The 26385-nt window shown below is 44.4% G+C and overlaps 2 protein-coding genes across 2 annotated transcripts in view; one reads left to right on the forward strand and one right to left on the reverse strand.

Annotated features, from left to right (window-relative positions):
* The window catches only part of SCUBE3 (signal peptide, CUB domain and EGF like domain containing 3), a 159993-nt gene that overhangs the window by 52209 nt on the left and 81399 nt on the right, over positions 1–26385 (forward strand). The window lies entirely within an intron of this gene.
* Positions 20323–20991, reverse strand: LOC103122210 (transducin-like enhancer protein 1). Its single transcript, XM_060190901.1, has one exon. The coding sequence runs from the start codon at positions 20839–20841 to the stop codon at positions 20350–20352; it is 492 nt and encodes a 163-aa protein (XP_060046884.1). The 5' UTR covers positions 20842–20991; the 3' UTR covers positions 20323–20349.

Here is a 26385-nt window from a genome sequence, read left to right on the forward strand (position 1 = left end):
AGGATGGGATACAGAGTCTGGAATTGTGTGGTTGGAATTGTGTGGAATTGTAGCCCTCTTATCCTATGGTCTTGTCAGTATTTCCATTTTATGAGTAAAAATTAAAAAAAATAACTTGCCCAAGGTCATATAGCTAGAAAGACACACATTTTAAAATTAGGTATTGTGGGGAGTCAGGTGGTTGAGCGCACATGGCGCAAAGCTCAGGGACCGCTGTAAGGATCCCAGTTCCAGCCCCTGGCTCCTCACCTGCAGGGGAGTCGATTCACAGGCGGTGAAACAGGTCTGCAGGTGTCTTTCTCTCCTCCCTCTGTCTTGCCCATCTCTCTTGCCCATCTCTCTGTCCTATTCAACGACAACAACATCAATAATAACTACAAAAATAAAACAAGAGCAACAAAAGGAAATATTAAAAAATTTTAAAAACATTTAAAAAAAGTAAGTATTGTGTAGTATAGTACTTTAAATCATGACCCAGACAGTGTGAGCAAACATGCAGCCTTGACTCTTACCAACTGTGTTACCCTGGGCAAGTCATTCAATATCTCTGTGCCCTGTTCTTCTAATTTTACTTATTTAGATGCCAGGGATCAAATCCAGGACTTCATATAGGTGAGGCATGTGCTTTACCACTGACCAACATCCCCAAACCTTTTAAAACTGAGAATGATGACACTGATGAGGATGGTAACAATAATATTATATACTTGCTAGTTCTTTGAGTTGTTGTGGTGGTTATCAGAAGGGCATCACTGCTCAGGGCTGATTTTATCAGAAAGAGAGAAATGGGGAAAGCCGCCACAACACCAAAGCTTCTCCCCTCAGTGCAGAGGGGGCCAGGCTTGAACCTGGATCCTGCACATGGTAAAGCAGGCACCCTTCCAGATAAGCTAGTTTGCTGGCCCTCTATTTTCTAGTTTTATGTGAGTGAAAACATATGAAGTCCTTGGTACAAATTCAGCACATCAAAAGTACCCTGAATGTGTTGAAGGGAACAAATCTGAAACCAGCTCTAGTCTCTAGTGAATTTTCTTGCTGCCTCCTCTGCTGGGGTAGAGCACTCCATAAGGGCAGAGTTACCAGAGGATGGGAGAAATCATGGTTAAACAGTTAAGAGAAAGAAATCAAGTTCAGAGCATTTAGAGAGAACCCTAAGAGTGGGGGGAGACCAAACAGATGTCACATGAGTCAGAACTAACAATAAGGACAGCCTACACTGATGGAGAGAAGACAAACTTAGGACCTTCTAGTTCAACCCACTTCAGTTTCTAGCTGAGGAAACTGATGTCAATTTGGGGAATAATAGGATCAGAGATTCCAGAAAATATTGGCAGGACACATAGTTTCTTACTCTACCCCTGGTAAGAATCCTCAAATGTGACTTTTGTTGCTAAGATGTGACTAAAACCTGGGTACTTAAATAATCTCATTATTTAAATATTCTGAGAAGCTGTCATTGCTTTCAATACTTTAACTCTTCTCACAACTGTTCCCTGCCTCATAAATGGGAAACTTATTAAAGGGAGACATATTATATGAAATGTATTGTTTCTTCCAAAGTGCAGTAGGAAATTTTCAAATTACTGTCAAATGGTTCTACTTCTATCCTCATTTTGCAGATAAGGAAAGTGAGGCTTAACAAGATTAAGAAGTTTTACTGGGTGGCAGCTGATAAGTAGCAAGACAGAATTTAAACTCAGGTCTTCAGGCTGTCCTTTATGTTATATCAGTAGTTTCCAAAGTGAGTGTTTGTTCATTAGGAACTGTGTGGGAAGTAATTTTAAAATGTTGGTTTTGGCTGGGGAGGTGGCTCAGCAGTAGAGAGCATGGCTTGTCTCTATGAGGCCCTGGGTTCAATCCTAGCCCATGAGAGCAACAGGAGACAAGACAAGAATTCCATGGATGACAGGACAGTGCTTTGATTTTGCTCCATTTTGCTTTTTGTTTACTTATTTTTATTTGATAAGACAGAGAGAAAATGAGAAAGGAGATGAGAAAGAGACAGAGAGACACCTGGAGCACTGGTCCCTCGCTTGTGAAGCTTCTCCCCTGCAGGTAAAGACTGGGGGCTTGAACCTGGGTCCTTGTACATGGGTAACATGGGTGGTCATCCAGGTGTGCCACTGCTGGGACCCTCCAGAAGAGTGCTTTGATCTCTCTCTCTCTCTCTCCCCCTCTCTCCTTCTCTCTTCACAGACACACACACACACACACACACACACACAAATTGGTCCAGGGAAGTGGCTCAGTAATAGAGTATACACATGCCTTGAATGTATGAGAATCTCTGTCCATTTCCGCACTGAAATTAGTGTCTTTTTTATTTCATCCTTTTGAACTATTTATTTATTTATATTGGTAGGGCTTAAATGTATCCGTAGTACATGTGCACTGCAATCTTCAATTTCTGTCTCCATTTTCCGTTGTTTCCTAGTACATTCCCAGAATCCTTTATAGCCATTACTGCCAAGTGACCCAGTACCGGCTAGTGAGGCATAAGGACACTTAGCAGTGTTTCTGGAATAGTAATTTTGCTTCCTAGAAGAAGAATGAGTGCCAGAGTAAGGCAGGCTGGCACTCCTCCCACCTCCTTTTTTCTCTTCTTTCTTCCTTTTTTCTCTTCTTTCTTTCTGTCTCCCTTTCTTTCTTTTTTAAGTTCCTGTTAAGAAGGCAGATATAGTTTTAACATGTGATCTTGAATGGTTAGATTTGATATAAACAGCCAACACACCAAGAATGGAGAAATTTTTAAGAATCAGGGAAGACATAGCCATCCCCCCCTTTTTTTTTCTTTTGTAGTTGTTTTTCCCAACCGGAGTACTGCTCAGCTCTGGTTTACAGTGTTATTGGAGACTAAAACTGGGACCTCTATGTACATTTGAACTGGGGAGATAGCATAATATTTATGGAAAAGACTTTTATGTAAGCAGCCAGATGCACCTCCTACACCAAGCACTCCCTCCCTACCTGTTTGCAAGGCCATAAAATGCAGATGGAGGGAGTCCGGGCAGTAGTAGGTTAAGTACCCATTAGGATCCCAGTTCGAGCCTCCTGGCTCCTCACCTTCAGGGGAATCCATTCACAGGCAGTGAAGCAGCTCTGCAGGTGTCTCTCTGTCTCTCTTCCTCTCTATCTCCCCCTTCTCTCTCAATTTCTCTCTGTCTCTATCCAATAACAAATAAATTTTTAAAAAATTAAAAAAAAATAAAAGTCTGATCTAAAAAAATGCAGATGGATGCAGATGTGAGTATCTGAAGACAAAGAATATAGCTCCTCACCTCAAGGATCCTAGTTCGAGCCCCGGCTCCCCACCTTCACAATGGTGAAGCAGGTCTGCAGGTGTCTACCTTTCTCTCCCCCTCTCTGTCTTCCTCTCCTCTCTCCATTTCTCTCTGTCCTATCCAACAATAACAATAATAACTACAACAATAAAACAACAAGGGCAACAAAAGGTAATAAATAAATATTTTTAAAAATCTGGGAGATAAAGAAGCTTGGACTTTACAACAATTTGTCTCCCTTTCTCTCTCTCTCCCTTCCCTCCCCCTCCCTCTTGTCTACATGCATATATGACCTATACTTTCCTTTTCATCTCTCTCTATACTCTTATCTAAAAAATGCTCAACTACCTTAAAGAAAGAAAGAGAGAGAGAAAGAAAGGAAGAAAGAAAAGATCTTCATGTCTAAGGCTCAAAGTTCCAAGTTCAGTCCCCATCACCATCATAAGCCAGAGCTGAGCAGTTCTCTGGTCTTTGTCTCTGTATTTCTTTCTCATTAAAATTATATCTATGTCTCTCTATATATTAATGTATGTTTGTAAACTGATCCTCAGAATGATTATATCTATACAAGTTTGCAGAGTGCTTGATATTCTCATGTGTGGTGTCCCCCCCCCCCCCCCCACCAGTAGGTTTGCTTGGCTGTGGGAACTAAGAGGAGAAATGATGCCATGTAGTCAGTCATTCTCTACAACTTTCAGCATGTTCAGGGGATCCAGGAAGTTGTCTATCTGGGACCCAGTAGGTACAAACTATGAAAGCTGAGAGCTATGAGAAAGTCCTCCATATGTCAATTAAAGGAACAGGAATAACCATCTATAATTACAAATGGGTCCCCAAATCAAGAAGGAGTCAACATGGCAGCAAACAGAAAAGCACACAACAGTCACCTAAGTGAGATAGAAGTGCATTTCTTCCATGTCAAAGCAATCTGGAGGTAGGAAATCTGAGCTGCTATGGTGACTCTCAGATCATCTGAGATGTCTCTATTTCTTCCCAGTGCATGGTTTCTATCAAGGCTACCTCATTATTCAAAATGACTGCTGAGCTCTAGTGATTGTATCTGAATTCTAGGTCATGAGGAAAGGTTAAAAAAAAAAAGGTTTGTGCACCTCCTTTTCTGTATAAGGAGTTTTCCTGAAGTTTGTGTTTACTAATCACGACCCGAACTGCCCCTGCAGCTACAGACAGACTATGACCCTCATAGTCAACGACTGCCACCTCTCCAGATTCAAAGGAGGTCTCGAAACTTTACATCAGGCTCAACCTGACGCTGTTGACTGGCTACGGAAGAAGGGAAAACGCTAGAAGAAGAAGAACTGACTGTGAGTAAAGCTGGGGATTTTTCTTTTCCCTGGACTCAATGCTACGAATAAAACTGGGTTTCTATTGCTAAGGAAGAAAGGGGAATGGATTTAGAGTGATAATTAAAAGCTTCCATCCAGGTATCCAAAAGCAAGTGGGCCTCTGGAGTCAGAGTGAGAGCACAGAATTAGTAATCAAAAGAAATACTCTGATGTTTCATGACCTTGAGTAAGCCCCAGAACTTCAGTCTTAGAGAGAGCTGTGGAAGCTTCAATTGGCATGGTACTGGGAAAGAATGTCATAAACCATAAAACACTATTCCCACCTAAGGAATTATATTGCTGCTACCATCATCATTAACACTCAGAGCAGCTGACTGTTCACTACAGACAGAAAGAGAAGGAGCCGGGAAGAGGGGATGTGAAGACAACATTTTCTTGGACAAACAGAAAGAGGAAACATATGCTGCTGCTACTGCTCTCCCCACACAAGGTATACCTCTACAAGTGGAGTCTGTTCCCCCAGAACCGTGCACCTCAGGCCATGTAAAAAACAGAGACTGGCAAAGGCCCAAGCTGCCAGTCTCAGCCCTCAGGGCACCAGACAGGCAGGCAAACAAACATGACACCTGGGGGAGGCTCAAACACCCAGGAGAGAGCAGAAGGCCCCTGGAAGAAGAAGCCAAGTTCTGGGTCCCCATGGAGCCAAAATAACTTACTGATTAAGTCAATAAGTGAACACACTAGTCAAGTGTGTCAAGCCAGTGGGGGGGGGGGGGGACCAAAACCCCAGCCAGATCTATTATTTAGCAGTTTGTCACTGAGCAAAAATATAATTATCCCCTTCCCACTGATGAACCACAGGATTATTTGGCATTAGGAGTCACCTTGGGCCATCCAGGGCCAAGTCAAATGTTTTGGATCAGAATTAGAGAATTCTCCCCATAACATCCAATAGGGCAATTGGTAAAGTAGACTCCCAGTAGGAGGCTGGGAAGCCTGTATACTCTAGCAGGTAGCTCCCAGTCAGCTGCAAAAAATCCTTTTCTGACTGAGGGTTGACCCTAGGGGTGCGCTTGAAGAGTTTTTATCACACGGTTCACCAACAAATATTTGCTGACTGCCTACTGTGTGCCTGTAAGCCCAAGATAACAGTGAATCCTGCTCCAGAAGCTACAAGCTTGGGGATCACACCCTTGCTTTGTGCAGGAATACTCCGTTGCCCTCCAGGCCCCTGGCAGTGAAGTTGTACAAAGTCTACTGTTTAGAATTCAGAACTAATTGATTACAGTTCACAAAGGCCTGGGGGTGCGTGAGCAGCACACATCACAAGCAGCGTAGAGAATTATAAGTCTAGCTTCACAGTCTCTCTGGCTTGGCACAAACTAAGTATATAAATCTGGGCTTCTGTAGCTTTACTTTCTAGTTCACTGTTCTCTTCACTCAGAATTTGCCACAGAGCTTTTCAGATACTATTTTGTTGAAGTAAACAAACTCACCGGGGAAAAAATTATACATGAAAAATATAAGGAAATATCCTCAAATATTTCTCCCAAACAAAGACAACCAGGTAACAACTTCTATATCAGGAAACAACTTTAAAATTTATTATTTATTTTATTTTTTAAATATTTGTTTATTTATTAGCTAGAGACAGAGAAATTGAGAGGGAAGGGGAAAGATAGAGAGGGAGAGAGACAGAAAGATACCTGCAGCATTGCTTCACCACCTGTGAAGCTTTCCCCCTGCAGGTGGGGACCAGGGGCTTGAACCTTTGTCCTTGTGCACTGTAACATGAGCTCTTAACCAGGTGCACCACCACCTGGCTCCAGGAAACAAGTTTTCTATGCTTTCACTCAATGTTTCATCTGTGAGATCCACCCAGATCACTGTGTGTAGTTGCCATTTATTCTCATGAGTGTATAGCATTCCATTGTATAAACAGACACTCTATTCCGCAGACCTGACAATTTGGGCTTTTGATAGTTGGGGACTAGCAGAAAAATCCTGCAAAATACTGAATTTTCTTTTTACAATCAGGTCCTACAACCCTTTTTCTTAAAAGAGCAAATACAGAGGGCATAGAGTTTGTCATTTTAACCATTTATCCCCCAGTGGGAATGAACCCAAGCCCTTGTGTATGTATGATAGCACTGAGCTGCTTTCTTAGTACAATTTCTATTCCTTTGAGGTGGGGGGTTGGCAGGGGTGGAGAAGGAAGAAGAGAAGAGGAGAGGAGAGGAGAGGAGAGGAGAGGAGAGGAGAGGAGAAGAGAAGAGAAGAGAAGAGAAGAGAAGAGAAGAGAAGAGAAAAGAGAAGAGGAGACACCACAGTACCACTCCATCACCCATGGAACTTCCTTGGTGCTACTGTCTATAGTGTTCCCATATGGTGCTGGGGATCAAACCTGTGGGTGTCTCATCTATGACAAGGCATTAATTTCACCCACTGAGTCATCTTTCAGGCCTCCTATTTTGAGCATTCTTAAGTGCTTAATTCATTGGCATTAATCATAGTCATACTGTTGTATAACCATTACCACCACCTAGTTCTAAAATGTCTTCGTCACCCCAAACAGAAAACTGTGCTCACTTAACAGTAACTCCTTATCTTCTTCCCCTAGCTTTGCCCAGGCAGAAAAAAATTTCCCTTGGAGCCCCTAAACCTCTGATTTGGGTTTTCTGTCCTGGCAAACACCACAGACCAAAGGAACAAGGAAGCTCCTAGAGCCCCTCCACTCAATCCCTAAACTCTTTGTTCTAATTTTGTTTTCTTCTCCTTTTTTAAGCTTTAAGTTTTGTCACACCCTCCTGTTAGCAAGTCTGCTGAGTGGTCTGGGGAATCCGAATCCATCTCTTAGTTTCTGTGTTGGTACAAACAACAGAATGTCTAAAATTGAGTTAGATATTAATTAATTAATGTATATTAAGAAAGAGTGAATGAGAAAGTAGAATACCCACTCTCACATATGTGGTACTGGGGATAAAATTTGGGGAATCATACATGTAAATCCTATACCTCATCTCCTAAGTCACCTGGGGAGCCCTCACAAGATCGTTATTCAAGGGGCATGGAGAAAACCACTTGACTCAAAGTATTTTGAGGACATTCAAAGTGTCCTCAAAGTATTTCAAATGCTGGTGAAAGAGACCTACTGTGGTTGGGCTGCACCTGGTTTTGTTCTGGGAAATGACCAACCATATCTATTTTCTCTTTTACTTTTAAAAAATATTTATTGGATAGAAACAGAAATCAATAGGGATGGGGAGATAGGGCATGAGAAAGACACCTGCAGTGCTGTTTCATTACTTGTAAAGCTCCCCCCCCCCCCCCCCCGTAGATGGGGACTGGGGCTTGTATTTAAGTCTTTGAGAATTTTTTTAAATGTTTTACAGATGGCAGTAAATACAATAGTTTGTACATGCATAACATTTCTCAGCTTCCCACATAACAATACAACCCCCACTAGGTCCTCTGTCAGCCTTTTCCAGGACCTGCACTCTCCCCCCCCCACACACACACACACGTGTACACTCAACCAGGTGCCTGGCCCCTCTATCAATCTTTTCTTTCTTTCTTTCTTTCTTTCTTTCTTCCTTCCTTCCTTCCTTCCTTCCTTTCTTTTCTTTCTTTCTCTTCTTTCTTCCTCTCCTTCCCCCTCACCTATCCCCTCCCCTTCTCCCTCCCCCCCTTCTTCTTCTTTTTTTGTCTGCAGGGTTATCATGGGGGCTTGGTGCTGGCACTACTAATCCACTGCTCCTGGTAGCCATTTTTTCCATTTTATTGGATAGGACAGAGAGAAACTGAGAGAGGAGGGGGAGATAGGGAGAGAAAAAGAGAGACACCTGCAGATCTGCTTCACCACTTGTGAAATGCCCCCCTCCCAGGTGGGGAGCTGGGGACTTGAACCCTGGATCCTTGCTCTTTGTACTATGTGCGCTTAGCTGGGTTCACCATTACCTGCCCCACTCAATTTTTTTCTGAAATGGTCCCTGTTCTCATGGAAGCCCTGGCTCTCTGGGGTGTGGTGGGGCTTAGGAGGAGGTAGGACAAGACAGAGAGAAGCTTAACCATCAAACCCTTCAGGTGGCATGCTGATGGATTGGAACGATGCCCAGAATTTCTTCAGAAGGGACTTCAAACTGAGGCGGAACTATGAGTACATCCCGTGCCTCGCTGGGCATGAACTCCCAATCCTCTTGCAGGGAATCCTCGCCTTTGCACAGAATAGGGGTTCTGGCTTCCTGAGAGCCTCGAGTGCCCACCAGGGATTTTCCCAATCCCAGCCGCCACAGTCCCTGTAACACACCCGCCTCCCCAGGCCTACAATGCGCCTTTCAGGAGCCTCTGCTCCCTACAGGAAAGTCCCAGGCGGTCTCTGGTTTCTGCTGGGAGTCTGCCTCCCTCCGGGAGTCCGAGTCCGCACCCCACAAGGTGTAGCTGCAGGCGCCCACAGGCGCCAGTGGAGCCTGCCCAGCCAGGGTGCGCTGTCAGCCTAAGTGCAGAGCCCCAGGCCCCAGAGGACCCAAACCCCCAGAACGCTGCCGAGCCGGAAGCCTACTGCCTCCTCCCCACCTTGGTCAGTCTGAAAACTAAATTTTAAAAGTTTTCTTGTAAACATATATACCCGCATGTTTCTGTAAATTTTGCATAAATGCATCCATTTGATTATATTGCATCATTTTAAAATCCCTTTTTCTTTTCTTTCTCTCTCTCTCTTTTTTTCTACACTCTTTTTTTTAAATTTATTTCTTTATTGGGGAATTAATGTTTTACATTCAACAGTAAATACAATAGTTTGTACATCCATAACATTCCCCAGATTCCCATTTAACAATACAAGCCCTACTATGTCATTTATCATCCTTTATGGACCTGTATTCTCCCCACCCACCAACCCACCCCAGAGTCTTTTACTTTGGTGCAATACACCAATTCCATTTCAGGTTCTACTTGTGTTTTCTTTTCTGATCTTGTTTTTCAACTTCAGCCTGAGAGTGAGATCATCCCATATTCATCCTTCTGTTTCTGACTTATTTCACTCAACATGATTTTTTCAAGGTCCATCCAAGATCAGCTGAAAATGGTGAAGTCACCATTTTTTACAGCTGAGTAGTATTTCATTGTGTATATAGACCACAACTTGCTCAGCCACTCATCTGTTGTTGGACACCTGGGTTGCTTCCAGGTTTTGGCTATTACAAATTGTGCTGCCTTTTTCTACACTCTTATTTGGTCTCTGCCCCTTGGAGTATCCATATTAAGAACTTGGAAGGCACCTTTCTACATTTTTCTCTGTGTTCATCTAAGTATATTCAAACATCCCTGCACTTCCATCATGTACACAAATACATGTAAATGGGGTCTTGGTTATCCAGAACTTGGGGCAGTAGATAAAGCATTAGACTCTCAAGCATGAAGCCCTGAGTTCAATCCCCAGCAGCATATGTACCAGTGTGATGTCTGGTTCTTTCTCTCTCTTTCCTCCTACCTTTCTAAAAAATAAATAAAAATCTTTTTTTTTTTTTTAAAAAAAGGGAGGTTGATCGTCTTGTTAGACATATTTTTCTTGATGACAGAAACTGATGTGATTTTAATGAGGTGATAAAATCTTTGTTGCATATTTATATAACACATGCCTATTAGTGGGATTGGTCTGAGGTTGGAGTGTCCCTAGCTTTAATTTTAGAAGATATTGCAGACTGCTTTTGCAAAAGGTTTAACACCTCACCAGCCAACAATGAGATTACTCTTCTTCACACCTATAGTGATAGCTTCCTGATTCCTATCTGCCAGCTGAGGTTTCCTACCTGCCAGCTCTAGTTTGTTGGACCTTCAACTCCTTCTGGAGCTTAAGCCTACTTTGTTTGCTCACCAATTGCTTTTTTTTTTTGAAACATATTCTTCCTAGTACATCATTATGTTTTTTTATATTTATTTATTTATTCCCTTTTTGTTGCCCTTGTTGTTTTATTGTTGTAGTTATTATTGTTATTGATGCCGTTGTTGTTGGATAGGACAGAGAGAAATGGAGAGAGGAGGGGAAGACAGAGCCGGGGAGAGAAAGACCTGCAAATCTGCTTCACTGCTTGTGACTCCCCTGCAGGTGGGGAGCCGGGGTGGGGGTGGGAGGCGAACTGGGATCCTTACGCCAGTCCTTGAGCTTCGTGCCACATGCACTTAACCCGCTGCACTACTGCCCGACTCCCCACATTCTTCTTCTAGAGTTTGCCCTTCTTCCGTAGCCAGTCAACAGCGTCAGGTTGAGCCTGATGTAAAGTTTCGAGACCTCCTTTGAATCTGGAGAGGTGGCAGTCGTTGACTATGTGGGTCATAGTCTGTCTGTAGCCGCAGGGGCAGTCCGGGTCGTCTCTGGCTCCCCAGCGATGGAACATAGCGGCGCACCGGCCATGGCCTGTTCGATAGCGATTGAGGAGGGCCCAATCATAATGTGCTAGGTCAAAGCCGGGTTGACGCTTGCAGGGGTCTTTAAGCGTAGAAATCCCCATTCACTAAAAACAATTGAAGAAGTACTAGGGCTAGTGAGTGGGGAGTCCTCCCATTTGTCACACTGGATTAAGAGCTTTCCAAGATGAGGCAATAAGCAGGTCTAAGTAGTAAGAGAACTTTAACAAATATGAAAGTCATGTAGGGAGTGGAAACTGAGTGGACTTTGGGGTCACTTCCTAGCTATATGTTATTGGGTACAAGGAGAAAACTCTTGAGACTCAGTTTTTCTCATCTGTAGGTAATGCTTTTTGCCCTGCCTGCCTCTTTATGGTGGTTAAAAATCTTGGCAGTAGTTCACACAAACAAATTGGGGCATAGTAGATGGTCACCAGATAGTAGTCTCTTATAAAAAGTGGCTTAGGCTTTCCTCTGTTGGTTAGCCAACCTTTTCAAAGGCTTGGGATTAATCTGAATGTCAATCAACACTGTATGGGACTGGGTGAAACTGGGATTATTTTGGTTCCCTGCAGGCCCAGTGATCAGATTCCCATAAACTAGGGTTTTGTAACCTTAATACTATTTATATTTTGGGTCCATAATCTTTTGCCTGGAGGAAGTATTGTCCTGTGCTTTGTAGGATGTTGAGCAGCATCTCAGTCCTCTGCCCACTAATGTCAATAGCACACCCAACTCCTCCAGTCATAACAATTAAAAAAAAAAAAAAAGTTCCCAGACCTGGTTAGATTTGGGGAGGAGGGTTTGGCAAAATTGCCTGTGGTTAAGAACCACTGATCTAAACTCTCTGGGAGAAACCTCTAAAGGGTTTACAGAGGAGAGAGGCCATTCCCATACCCCCCTACTCCCTCTCCACAAGACAAACACATACACTCCATCCCCTACCACTATAGGGCCTAAGTTCCAGGCAGATCTGAGCAGGGCATGCCAGTATGGAGATGAGCAGATGGAGGGTGTCTTTCCTCTGCATGTCCTGTTAATCCTGGGTGCAGGAGAGAATAGAACACATTGCACTTGCTCAGCTGCCCACAGGTAGGACTGGTGGTGTGTGCCTGCAAAGATCCTACAGGCTGGTGGCCGGTGGTGAAGCTGGGCTTCACTGTTACAGAGTCAGAGAAGTCACAGAGTGCTAAGAAAATTTAACTTTTTTTCTCTTGCAGGCTGTTCTTGCTTGTGTTTCTTCCCTCTCCCTAGGTAGTAGACTTGATTTAGGTTCAACCATTATTTCAATTCTTACCTGTCTATGGTTGACCTGAGATGTATGTATTCATTCCTCCCTCCACATTCATTTTTCTTCATTCTTGTTTTTGGTGGCGGGGGAGAGGGAGTCAGGGATCAAACCCAGGGTCTCATACACGTGAAACATGTCCTCTACAACTGAGTTACATCCCTAGTCACACCTCTGTTTCAACCTCATTACAAACCCTTCTCCCCAACTAGAGCACTGCTCAGCTCTAGTTTATAGTGATACTAGGAATTGGACTTGGAACCTTTTGTCTTTTTACATAGACATTATGCTATCTTCTCAGCCTTCCACTGCAAACTCTTAATGCCTTTCAACACAATTCTTTTTTCTTAATTTATTTTTATTTTTCTTATATTTGATAGGACAGAGAGAAATTGAAAGGGTAGGGGGATAGAGAGGGACAGAGACAGAGAGACAGACCCTTGCAGACCTGCTTCACCACTTGTGAATCTTGCCCCCTGCAGGTGGGGAACAGGAGCTTGAAGCTGGGTCCTTGCACAAGGTGACATGTGTGCCCAACCAAGTGCACCACCACCTAGCCCTCCAACACAATTCTTTATCTTCCCTTCTTTTTTTTGTTTTTTTTTAAACTTTCTTTTAAAATTTTCTTTATTTAATTATATTTTTACCAGTGCACTGATCAGCTCTGGTTTATGGTGGTACAGGGGATTGGACCTGGGACTTTGGAGCCTCAGGCATGAGAGTCTCTTTGCATAACCATTATGCTATCTATCCCTGTCCTATCTTCCCTTCTGATTCAGTTCAAGTCAACACATGTTTACTGAGTGCCAATAACAATCTCTGCTGATTGCTTCCCAGTGTCAGTTCTTCCCTTCTTCATTAATGATAGAGACCTGGACAATATACCTAGCTTAAAACAAAGCAGAACTACATTTCTAGGTCTCCTTTGCAGTTTGGTGTAGCTATATGCCTAATTTTTGGTTAATAAGGCACAAGTGGAAGTTGGTGGAAGATTTTTAGGTAAGTTCTTTAAGTGTAAGGGTATACACTTTAAAAAAAAAATTCTTTATTGGGGGATTAATGGTTTACAGTCAACAGTAAAATACAATAGTTTGTACATGTGTAACATTTCTCAGTTTTCCACAGAACAATACAACCCCCACTAAGTCATCCTCGGCCATCATGCTCCAGGACCTGAGCTCTCGCCACCCTCCCCCACCCCCATCCCCGAGTCTTTTACTTTGGTGCAGTACAGCAACTGCACTCTAAGTTCTGCTTTGTGTTTTCGCTTCTGTTCTTGTCTTTCAACTTATCTGAGTGAGATCATCCCGTATTCATCCTTCTCCGTATGACTTATCTCACTTAACATGATTTTTTTTTTACTTTCCTTTTTTTTAGTATTTATTTATTTATTCCCTTTTGTTGCCCTTGTTGTTTTTTATTGTTGTAGTTGTTGTTATTGATGTCGTCATTGTTGGATAGGACAGAGAGAAATGGAGAGAGGAGGGGAAGACAGAGGGGGGACAGAAAGATAGACACCTGCAGACCTGCTTCAGCGCCTGTGAAGTGACTCCTCTGCAGGTGGGGAGCTGGGGGCTCAAAGCAAACTCCATCCAATATGGGGTGAAGAAGGGGAATTCACCATTTTTAATAGTTGAGTAGTATTCCATTGTGTTTATATACCACAACTTGCTCAGCCATTCATCTCTTGTTGGACACCTGGGTTGCTTCCAGGTTTTGGCTATTACAAATTGTGCTGCTATGAACATAGGCACACACAAATCTTTTTGGATGGGTATGTTCAGTTCCTTAGGATATATCCCCAGGAGAGGAATTGCAGGATCATAGGGTAGGTCCATTTCTAGCCTTCTGAGAGTTCTCCAGACTGTTCTTCACAATGACTGGACCAATTGACATTCCCACCAGCAGTGTAGGAAGGTTCTTTTGTCCCCACAACCTCTCCAGCATTTGCTACTGTTACCTTTTCTGATGTATGACATTCTCGCAGGAGTGAAGTGGTATCTCATTGTTGTCTTTATTACAACTTACATTTATTCAACATTTATTCAACTTACATTGAAAATGGATTCCAGAAGAATTTAAAGACGGTGCTGTCTTTGTTGATCTCACAGCAGCCTTTGACACGGTCTGGCACCGTGGTCTCCTAGTCAAGATCTCAAGATGCCTGCCTCCATGGGTGGCCAACACTATATCATTTCTTCTCCAAAACAGAAGATTCCGGGTGCATCTGGGTGACAAGTCTAGCAGATGGAGACTTGTCTCAAGTGGCCTCCCCCAGGGCTCTGTTCTGGCTCATACGCTATTTAATATTTACATCAATGACCTCCCAGAAACTTCCTCAAGGAAGTTCATCTACGCCAATGACATCTGCTGTGCAACTCAGGCATCCAAGTTCGACATCCTTGAGGAAACACTCACGAAAGACATGTCTCTGATATCTGATTACTGTAAAAAATGGCAACTAATCCCTAGCACTGCAAAAACGGTATCATCTGTTTTCCATCTACACCATGCCTCTGCCTCGCGTGAGCTTAATGTGCAGTTTGGCGGTACGAGAATCCGGCATGAAGCCCAGCCAGTCTATCTTGGCGTTACTCTCGATCGCACTCTGTCATTTCACGAACATCTCATAAAAACTGCAGCAAAGGTGGGCGCGAGGAATAACATTATTGCAAGACTGGCCAGCTCCTCATGGGGCGCGAGCGCTTCCACACTACAATCATCATCTCTGGCATTATGCTATTCCACTGCAGAATACTGTGCCCCAGTATGGTTCCGTAGCCCCCATGTCCACTTGGTCGATTCCAAATTATATTCCTCCATGAGGATCATTTCTGGAACCATCCGTTCCACCCCGGTTCCATGGCTGCCAGTTCTTAGCAACATCGCCCCGCCAGATATTCGTTGGGATGCGGCATCATCTAAGTTCATTTCCCACGTCTACGCTCGACCGGACCTGCCAATATGCGCGGATATCTTCGCCCACCCTGTCCAATGCTTGACATCTCGTCACCCAATCTGGTCCCCTATGCCTACACTGAACTTCTCTGTTCCAGACTCTTGGAAACAGAGCTGGCAGTCAGCTGAGGTAAAGAACAAACACCTCATCACAGACCCCTGCAAGCGTCAACCCGGCTTTGACCTAGCACGTTATGACTGGGCCCTCCTCAATCGCTATCGAACAGGCCATGGCCGGTGCGCCGCTATGTTCCATCGCTGGGGAGCCAGAGACGACCCGAACTGCCCCTGCGGCTACAGACAATGACCCACATAGTCAACGACTGCCACCTCTCCAGATTCAAAGGAGGTCTCGAAACTTTACATCAGGCTCAACCTGACGCTGTTGACTGGCTACGGAAAAAGGGCAAACGCTAGAAGAAGTTGTCTTTATTTACATTTGTCTGACAATCAGGGACCTAGAGCAATTTTTCATATGTTTTTTGGCCTTTTGGATCTCTTATATGCAGAATATTCTGTCCCTATCCTCTCCCCATTTTTGGATAGGGTCATTTGTTTTCTTGTTGCTGCGTTTGGTGAGCTCTTTGTATATTTAGGTTAGCCTCTTATCTGATGCATGGCATGCAAAGATCTTCTTCCATTCTTTGGGAAGTCTCTTTGTTTGGGTGGTGATTTCTTTTGCTGTACAGAATCTTTTAATTTGATTTAGTCCCACTGGTTTACTTTTGACTTAGTCTTCTTTGTAATTGGATTTGTATCATTAAAGATGCCTTTAAAATTTAGATAGCATAATGGTTATGCAAAAAGACACTCATGCCTGAGAGTCCTAGGTTTAATCCCCCACACCACTATAAATCAGAGTTGAGCAGTGCTCTGGTGAAATAAAAACAAATAAAATAAAATAAAATTTAGGTGGAAAAGAATTCTGCCAATACTTTCCTCTAGCTATTTGATAGTTTCAATTGTGGAACAGTTGTATCAGTCCTCCACTGCAGACTTGTATGTGTGAGAAGAATCTTCTGTATGCTTAAGTCACACCATGAATGGACTTTGTGCTGTTCACATGTACATACATTACCTTTAATTATAGAGACACACCAGTTATAAAGAAAACCCTCTAAAGTTTGCTCTTGACTTAAGCTGTGTCACTTATAAGAAGGACAAAATATGTATGCTGTTAGCTTGAAACCTAGGTTTGCTACTAGAAATAAACTATAACCCCTTGTTGAAATTGCACAGGAAAACTGAAGGAAGGTAGGGGAGATGGGTGGCAGGAAAAATGTCTGTGATCACAATTTTTACACTTGTGCAAACAGAGTGATGGGGCTTGGTATCTGTGGGAGTCCAGGAATTAATAGCCTCACGGAGGCTCCGGGACTCTGGAGATGGAACTATTTAAAGCAAGAAATGTCATTTCCACCCACAGGGGCCACTGTCGTATGCTTTACATTGGCTTGTTCTAGCCCTCCCCCTCCAAGAGAATTGGATGAGTCCTGTTAATTTCGCGGGCCTGCTTGGCCCCGCCCCAAGGGACCCTGGGAGAGGGTTCCGGAGTCCGAGAGTTCCTGAGTTCCCCAGTGACAGAGTTCCTGATTTCCTGAGTTCGAGAGTTTCAGGGTTACAGAGTAAGAGAGAGTTCCAGTGTGCCAGAGTTTCAGAGGGTTCCCGAGTACGAGAGTGCGAGAGTTTCTGAGTTCGAGAGGAAGGGAGAGGGTTCCTGAGTTCGAGAGTGCCAGAGTTAGCCAGAGTTCCTGAGTTCCTGAGTAGACAGAGTTCCTGAGTTCCGGAGTTCGAGAGTGCGAGAGTTCGAGAGTTAGAGAGAGTGCTTGTGAGAGGGGTTCCTGAGTTCGAGAGAAAAAGAAAGAGTGCTTGCGCCGCCTCAAAGAGACAGCAGAGTTCTGTTTGGTGATTAGTTTGTCTTAGTTTATGAATCGTTGTTCCTGAATAAAGAAATACAGCTTCCCTGCCCAGCCGTGTGTCTGGTCGTCTCTGTTACCCGCCCGTGAAGCTAGCCCGGCCAGCCAGAGCCTTCCCGAATTTTAACAACAGGCCACCCTGGCTGCGTTATCTGGACACTCCTTAGCCCGATGTTCTGGCAGCCTCTTTGGCCTGGTCCCCCAGTGGCAGGACCACAAGGCTTCCTGCCAGCCTGTCGTCACTGCTCTGTGGAGGAGAGCTGACCTTAGCCTCGAAGGTCTTTAGCTCCTCCCCCACCTGCTCCTTTTCACTCAGGCCCCAGAACAGGCTGAGGGAGACTTTGCAAGGGCAACTGAGAGTACCCAGTTACTATTGCCTATGCAGAGGGAAAACTGGCCCAGCAGGCTGGGCCTGGGCCAGATGGGGTCTGGAGTCAAACACTTGCCATCAGAATTAGATCTTTGTCCTGCTGTATGACCTCAGGTCATTTGCTTACTCTGTATGAAACCCTATCTCTTCAAATGAACTGAAAATGAATTTTCTCTTCCTTGCCCTGTTTTTTTTTTTGGGGGGGGGGCAGGAGTTGGGGCGGGGGGAAGGCTGCTAGAGAACAGAGAAGGGAAATCTTTTGAAGCTTTAGGAAGAAAAGCTCCATAGAAATCCAGGTATTACCTTCTCTCCTCCCCTCCAGTCAAGGTAATCCAGGAGCACTTCCTCCAGAGGCGTGAAGGCAGGAAGCTCATGTTTGAAGTGTAGGTGGACTCTAGAATGTGTGACAGAGCTCCTTGGAACCCAGGCTCATATTCTTGCCAGGCACCTGAGGCAAGAACTTCCTCACATCCTGTCTGCTCTGGCTGATGTTTCTGCAGCTTAGGGGAGGAGAGGGACTCAGAAGGCTAGAGAGTGTGCCAAGCCAAGTCTGCCCTGCAGGTGTCTAATGCCCAGTAATGGCTAGGCTGCTTTCCTGAAACTGAGACCTGGTCAGGAGTCATGCTAGATGGGTTTCTAAGGAAGATGTAATGAAATGCCAGGAAATTCCAGCCTAATGTCTCCTGGAATCCACTGCTGACTTTATTGTCACCATTGAATGTCAAAGGCAGCTAGTATTAAAATAAATATACACATATGGAGAGATGTATATATATATATATATTTTTTATTTTAATTTATTTAGAAAAAGGAAACACTGACAAGAGGATAAGAGGGGTACAACTCCACACAATTCCCACCACCAGAACTCCGTATCCCGTACCCTCCCCCATAGCTTTCCTATTCTTTAACCCTTTGGGAGTATGGACCCAAGGTCATTGTGGGATGCAGAAGGTGGAAGGTCTGGCTTCTGTAATTGCTTTCCTACTGAACATGGGTATTGACAGGCGATCCATACTCCCAGCCTGCCTAGGAGAGATGTATATTTTTAAGAAAACAGTTATAGGGAATCCCGCGGTAGTACAGCGGGTTAAGCTCATGTGGTTCAAAGTGCAAGGACCAGCATAAGGATCCCAATTTGAGCCCCAGCTCCCCACCTGCAGGGGAGTCGATTCACAGGCGGTGAAGCAGGTCTGCAGGTATCTTTCTCTCCCCTCTCTGTCTTCCCCTCCTCTCTCCATTTCTCTCTGTCCTATCCAACAACAACGACATCAATAACTACAACAATAATAACTACAACAATGAAAAACAAGGGCAATAAAAGGAAATAAATAAGTGAATAAATATTTTTAAAAATTTTGAAAAGGTGAAAAAAACTATCTTCATCACAGTATAATTCACAAGTAATAGAATGCAACCATTTTAAGTATTCAGTTTGATGAGTTTCAATAAATGCAGACATTCATGTAACTACTGCCATGATCAAGGTAGAGGACAATGTTAAAAATCCATCATGATAACTATCATTTTCCACAAGGAACCCTACAGTTGCTACAAGATACAAAAAAACTTAAGAAATACAATGAACTAGGAGTTGGGCGGTAGCGCAGCGGGTTAAACGCAGGTGGCGCAAAACTGAAGGACTGGCGCAAGGATCCCGGTTCAAGCCCCCAGCTCCCCACCTGCAGGGGAGTCGCTTCACAAGTGGTGAAGCAGGTCTGCAGGTATCTACCTTTCTCTCACCCTCTCTGTCTTTCCCTCCTCTCACCATTTCTCTCTGTCCTATCTAACAACGACGACATCAATAACAATAATAACTACAACAACAATAAAAAGACAAGGGCAACAAAAGGGAAAAAATAAATATAAAAAAAAAAAGAAATACAATGAACTATAAAAGGTAACAGAGCATAAGTCCCCAAAACTGGCACAGGTTATGGGAGCTAGGGTCAACAGAAATAAACTCCATGGGAAGTTTCTGGTCCTAAAGCAAATATGTCAAGACTGGAGACTCTATGTCACTCTCCAAGAGGCAGGGAGAGCTAAACCAGGGCCCACAAGGCTTGCTTATCCCAAAATACTTCACTGGCCTGAAATGTCACCATGAGTCACCCTTTTGGTTAGAAGGATTTGGTATTCCCTCTGGGATACCTGTGTTGAAATGCACATAAATTACTTACAAGATGGCCTTTGAGGTATGTGAAAAGCCAGTTTTCTACTGATGAGGAATCAGTTATCTTATTTGCCAGCCACACCTCAGGGAAGGTTGGGCTCCTCCAAGACCAGTGTAGAATCACAGAAAAGCAGTTACTTAGTGTTTCTTCTCTCCATTTAATTTTTATTTTTTATTACATACATATTTTTTAATTTAATACTTTTTAAAACCAGAACACTGCTCAGCTCTGGTTTATGGTAGTGTGGGGAATTGAACCTGGGGGCTCAGAGCCTGACGCATGAAAGTCTTTTTGCATATCCATTATACTAGCCTCCACCCCTTCTTTTTTTTTTGTAATAAACCAAATATATTTACAATTTATACAAATGTTTAACCTTCAACAAAAACACAAATTAAAAAAAAAAATTTCACAAGATGCAAAACCAGGAAACAAGTTCATTGGAGACACCACTGCTCTACCAAGAACGGAACGAGAGGGTAAGCTCAAGGAACAGAAAGGTTACTGGGCAGGTCACACAGGAAGAAGGGGGAAAAAAAGGGCTCTGCCTGGGTTGGTCAGCAGGGTCCGTCTGTCCCTCAAGCCTCAACCCTTGGCCCCTCTGTCCACTTCATCTTGACGCTCCAAATCAACTATAAATGTTAAATGACATGTTTTCAGTAGATGACTTCATAGACTGTAGCCTTCTTGTCCCCTGAGCCAGTGACTGTGTACTTATCATCCACAGAGATGTCACAGCTAAGCACGGATGAGGACTCTTTGGACTGGAATATACTAGCTCCATAGGGGGTCCACCAAGCATTGAGGAGGTTATCTTTTCCAGTACTCACAAACCATTTACCACAATAAGCAAATTTTAGAGACAGCACACAGCTCTCGTGGAGATGCAGCTGGTACTTGTAGGGCTTGTTTACGTGGAGGACTTCCACGTTACTGCTCTCCATGCCCACAGCCAGCCACTCCCCAGTGGGACAGTATCCAAGGGAGAAGATCTGTGAGGTGAAGTCGTGCTGCTGCAGCTGCCGCCCTTCTCGAAGGTCCCAGGACCTAACCGTGTTGTCCAGGCCACCAGTCCAAAGCTTGGTGCCATCGTTCGAAATGTCAATACAGCTGGCCCCGTCTGCGTGGCCCTGGAATTGCCTCACCATTGTCTGGTTGTGCAGGTCCCAGACGGCAATGTTGCCATCGCTGCAGCACGAGAAGCAGACCTTGGAGTCAGGGCTGATGGCCAGAGCGTAGCAGGCTGGGGCTGAAGATGTCAGCTCCGCCTTGATGCGTGAGGGGTCAGGGCAGCCAGATACCCCTTCTTTTTTTTTAAAGAATTTTTTTTAATTTATTCCCTTTTGTTGCTCTTGTTTTATTGTTGTAGTTATTATTGTTTTTATTGATGTTGTTGTTGGATAGGACAGAGAGAAATGGAGAAAGGAGGGGAAGACAGAGAGGGGAGAGAAAGATAGACACCTGCAGACAGACCTGCTTCACCGCTTGTGAAGCGACTCCCCTGCAGGTAGGGAGCCGGGGGCTTGAACCGGTATCCTTACCCGGTCCTTGTTTCACACCACATGCACTTAACCCACTGCACTACTGCCTGACCCCCCCCCCCCCATTCTTTTTTAAACTTGATGAGTGAGTAGGTTCCTTTCTCTAGGACATTTCAAATTACCATGTGGAGGTAAACCCTATCCAAAGGTTGTAACATACATTTTGATCTATGAAATGGAGAAATTTTCTCAGGAGAATAAATTTAGCAGTGATTTGGGGAGAAACTTGGCATGGTGGTAAGGGGGACCACCCAAAGTCCATGAAGGACATGGGAGCACTGGAGATTGGGACAGTAGGTGTTGCCCCTGGAAAAAAAAGACTACCAAGGCTGGACACTGCTACCTAAAGAACTATCTAAAGGGTGGTTGTAAGGCAAGGAACTGGAGTCATTTTATGTGGCCTAGCAGGGAATCGTGCTAGGGACAGTCAGAAGACAGCAGGTCTTCAGCTTCATCTGATGGGAAACCTCTTAGGGTCAGAATTCTCAGGAGAGGGGATGGGTTGACACAGGAAGTAGTGAGATCTGTGTCACTAGAGTCATGTGAGTTGAAGTTGGGTACCTTTGGAAAAGAATTAAAGTTCTGAGGGAATCATTGAATTAAATCTCTTCCAATACTGAGCTTCTCTAACTCAGTATGGACAATTATTGACAAGACACAAACAAACATCAATGGAGTAATTACTTTGTGCAAGGCATGATTGGAAGAAGAACCAAAGATCAAAAGTCATGGTCTGTTCTCCACATAGCCAGCAGAGGATGGAGTGACAGGGTTTATTTAAAAACACTGGGAGTGGGGGGAATGGACTGGATTCACAACAGGTTGAGCATACAGGTAGCAATGCTCAAGGACCCAGTTTCAACCCCCAGTCCCCATCTGCAGGGGGATAATCTTCACGAGCAGTAAAGCAATTCTATAGATGTCTCTCTATCTCTCCATCTCTCCCTCCCCTCTCAACTTCTGGCTGTCTCTATTCAATAAATAAAAAGGGGACAAACAACATACATGTTTAGTGTTCAGAAACTGGAGACCCCACCAAAGACTAGAATTGTCCAGGAGGGTCACCAAAGGAAAAGATGAGATGTAAGTAGTCCTTGAAAGACGTTTGAGAATTCAGGTCACAGAAGAGGGGAAGGGGACTGGGGAAGAGGGAGGCATTGTATGGACAATGCCTCAGAGGCCAAAAATTAAAAAGGTGCCAAGCAGGCTGGAGGAAGGGACTATGAAGCAATAAAGAAGGGAGGCTTGGGGTAGGAGCTAAGGAGGCAGAGAGGAGAAGATGGAGAGGAAATTGACCTGTGGAGCACCAGGAGAGACACAAGTCCCACAGAGAACAGATGTGTGACCTTGACCCTTGGTGCCCTATTTAGGTGCAGAGGGTGTCATGGGAGTCTCATTTCTCTTCTACTTGCAAGTGTGTCATGGACCAATAGGCGTAGTGAGCTCCCAAAATTCCTCACACTCCCTCCCTTCAGCCCCACTACAGCCTCCAGCTGCCTCAGGGCAGTGAATGCTGGAGAAAGACGGGAAAACCCACAAAAATCTCCCAAATAGGACAAATATGTGGTGTAGACAAAAGCCATGTTGGGTGGGATGAGGTTTCAGTTGCTCCCCAATGGGGCAGGCCCATCAAAAGTGGCTTGTGGCCTCTGAAAAATGCGTCATCTCCTGCTCTCAGAGGGTCTCATTGTCTCAGCTGCCCCCAAATGAGCCTGTGCTGGGGGTTCCCTTGATGAGGGAATTGAGAGTCAGTCTGTGCCCTCCCTACTCCCCAAATGGGCCTGCCCAGTCCTAGCAGGGGCTCCAGGGTGTCTAAGGGAACCTGAAATACCCTCTTTGGGGTGTTGGGCCCATTTTAAGCTGTTCCGTTGAGGTTCTTCCTGGTATCTGGCAAAGCAGGTGTGAGTGTGGGCTGTTGTTCCCCCTTAGAACCCCATAAGAGAATAAGGGGTGAGGGTCAAGTTCAATCTAGTAGATTAGCATAGGGGTATAGGGGGTGCTGGGGGGTAGTGATCAAAGGAGGTGATAGGGAGAGGATCTCCCAGACTTCTGGACCCTTAACCTCTCTCCACATCCCTTCAGGCTCCAGGTCCCCAGGGTTCACCATGTTCCATTTCTGCTCCAGTTCCATGGCTTGTTAATGTTCATTGTTCAGTGGAGAAAGACAAAAATGTTTTCATTTTAGAAGCATTGTTTCGAACTTTCTCTCCATGGGCCAAGGGCCTGAGATGGAGTGGGAGGCCTCTTCTTGGGAGGGTGGCCCCAGGCCAGGAGGGGCTGCATGTAGTGTGGGAGGGGCCGCCTGAGCAAGGTTGTGAGTAGGCTCTGTCTGCTTCTGTCCACGCTGGGTGTGCACAGGGGTAGCCCCAAGAAGGACCAGCACAAGGCTGGAGGGACATAGCATAATGGCTATGCAAAAGACTTTCATGCCTGAGGCTCTGAGGCCCCAGGTTCAGTCCCTTGTACAGCGAAAGCCAGAGTTGATTAGTGTTCTGTTTTCTCCCCCAATACTTTTCATTAAAATAATAAATTAATAAAGGCTAGGCAGTGGTACACCCTCTTGAGTGCACATGTTACAATGTACAAGGGCCTGGGGTTCAAGCCCCTAGTTCTCACCTTTGGGGGAGAAGCTTCATAAGTGGTGAAGCAGTACTGCAGGTGTCTCCCCCTTTCCTCTTTATTTCTCTCTGTCTCTATCCATCCAATAAAACAAATATTTATTTAAAAAAGAATAATAAAATATTTAAATAAGACCAGGAAGAAAAAGGAGAAGGAGGAGAAGGAGGAGGAAGGGAAAGGGAAGAAAAAGGGAATGATGATGATGATGGAGAAGAACCGGCACTGATAAGAGAGCAGCGCCCTTAACACAGCATTGGCCCCATCCTGCCTTCTGACCCATCCTAGCCCCAACTGCATCCTGTTTACTTTAGTCCTTGATATTTTCCACACTTTTCGTAAGTAAATTTCTCTGCCTTAGCCTCAATGTCCTTATCTGATTCTGAGAGTCTTCCTGTCATAACAACAGCCCTTTCTTTACTTCCAAACCCCAGAGTCAGAGGTGACCTAGAAATGAGTGAAGTTGATGGCAACCTTGTCAGGGGTAAAATGCTTGTCCCTTGGGGCTGGAGAGGTGACTGAAAGGGGTGATGGCAGGACTTGTGTGTATGTAAGGTCCCCAGATTAGATCCTCAGCACCCCATCTGCTGGAACTGTGCTCTGGATTCTCTCTCTCTCTCTCTCTCTCCATATAAAATAAGCAAATAAATCTTAAATACATTAAAATAAATAAACTTTTTAAAAGAAGGTATCTATTCCAGACACCGTAATTACCTTTTTACTTGGTGGTCTGGAATTTCATAGTTAGAGTCCTTCTTTTGGAAAACATTTCTTTTTTAAAAATCTTTTTAAAAATTTTTTTATATTTATTTATTCCTTTTTGTTGCCCTTGTTTTATTGTTCTTGTAGTTAGTATTGTTGTTGTTGTTGATGTCGTCGTTGTTGGATAGGACAGAGAGAAATGGAGAGAGGAGGGGAAGACAGAGAGGAGGAGAGAAAGACAGAAACCTGCAGACCTGCTTCACCTCCTGTGAGGCAACTTCCCTGCAGGTGGGGAGCCGGGGTTCGAACCTGGATCCTTATGCTGGTCCTTGCGCTTTGCGCCATATGCACTTAACCTGCTGTGCTACTGCCCTACTCCCTACAAATGCCTTTTAACACTGACTAAAAATATTCTCTACCTTTAAAAATGAATATATATATATTCATAATGTCAAATTCATTTTTAGAGATAAGATCTCAGGACTACAAGAGTCCAGAAATTCATTGATATCTGATAGGCTAAGACCGTGGAGACTATGACTCCAGATATGAACCTGGACACAGGTGATTTTCTTCTAAAAATTGCCTGCATATTAGCAGAGCTCTGTGCTGAGTGCAGTAATAATAAGGAGTGTCTTTCTGGTGGCAGAAATTTCAGGCCCTGGGACACCAGGCAAAGGCTGTTGTCTAGGGTGGTTGAAGATGAGGATGAGGATGAGGATGAGGAGGAGGAGGATGAGGATGAGGATGAGGATGAGGATGAGGATGAGGATGAGGATGAGGATGAGGATGAGGTGTGTGTCCATTCAGCCTAGAGCTGGGTGTGCTCACAGCTGCTGCTCCTGCCTACTCTTGCCAAGCCAAGTGATGACCAGCCCTCAAAGGCTCACTGGGTCCCCTGTGTAGGCAGGTATCTGAGTTCACAGGAAACACTCGAAGCACAACAATGCTTTGTAAAAATGGACTAGAAGAGGATGCATGCGCAGCAAGGGGTGTAGAGATGGGTTGGGATGAGAAGAGAGCTGATGAAGAGAGCTGCTGGTGAGCTAATTTTTCTCTCTGAAAACTACAAGACCTTTTTTCTTTTTCCTTTATCTTTCTTGTTCTGGAATTTCACTAGAATGTGTCTATGTGTGTCTTATTCTTGAAAATCACAGTAAACGCAGGAAGGAATGGTAGAGGAGAGGTAGTCTTCTCTGTAAAGGACCACCCAGACACAAAAGCTCATTTAAAACTAGCCTGTAGTCATTGGAGACCAGCCCTAAAACAGATTCAAAGTCCACAATGTAAAAGAATGACCATTTATCAGGTCATCCAGATACTGTGTAGTTTCTGCATATAGTCTTGAATTACCCTAGCAGTGAATTTTATCATTCCACAGCTTACAGAGAGGTAAGCTGAATTTCAAGGAAAGCCTAGAAGACTAGGAAATAGTTTAATCAGTAGATTCCATGCCCTGGAACCACATGGGAGCAACATGAAGGGACAACACTGGGGGAAATCCATGGATGGTGGAACAGAGCAGTGGTTGCTCCCTTCCCTCCCTCTCTTTCTAAATTAAGTAAATCAGGGGCTGGCCAGTGGCACTCCTGGTAGAGTGCACATGCTACCATGAACAAACCCCCAGTCCCTACTTGCAGGGGTGAAGCCTTCTTAAGAAGTAAAGCAGTGTGGTCCGGGAGGTGGCACAGTAATAAAACTTTGGACTCTCAAGCATGAGGTCCTGAGTTCGATCTCTGGCAGCACATGTGCCAGAGTGATGTCTGGTTCTTTTTCTCTCCTCCTATGTTTCTCATTAATAAATAAATAAAGTCTTTAAAAAGAAGAAGAAGA

This window comes from Erinaceus europaeus, chromosome 4 (genome assembly GCF_950295315.1).
Source record: "Erinaceus europaeus chromosome 4, mEriEur2.1, whole genome shotgun sequence".
Classification (NCBI taxonomy): domain Eukaryota; kingdom Metazoa; phylum Chordata; class Mammalia; order Eulipotyphla; family Erinaceidae; genus Erinaceus; species Erinaceus europaeus.

Excerpts from the sequence above, each read along its gene's own strand:
- LOC103122210 (XM_060190901.1), bottom strand. The coding sequence starts at position 20,841 with ATGGTGAGGCAATTCCAGGGCCACGCAGACGGGGCCAGCTGTATTGAC.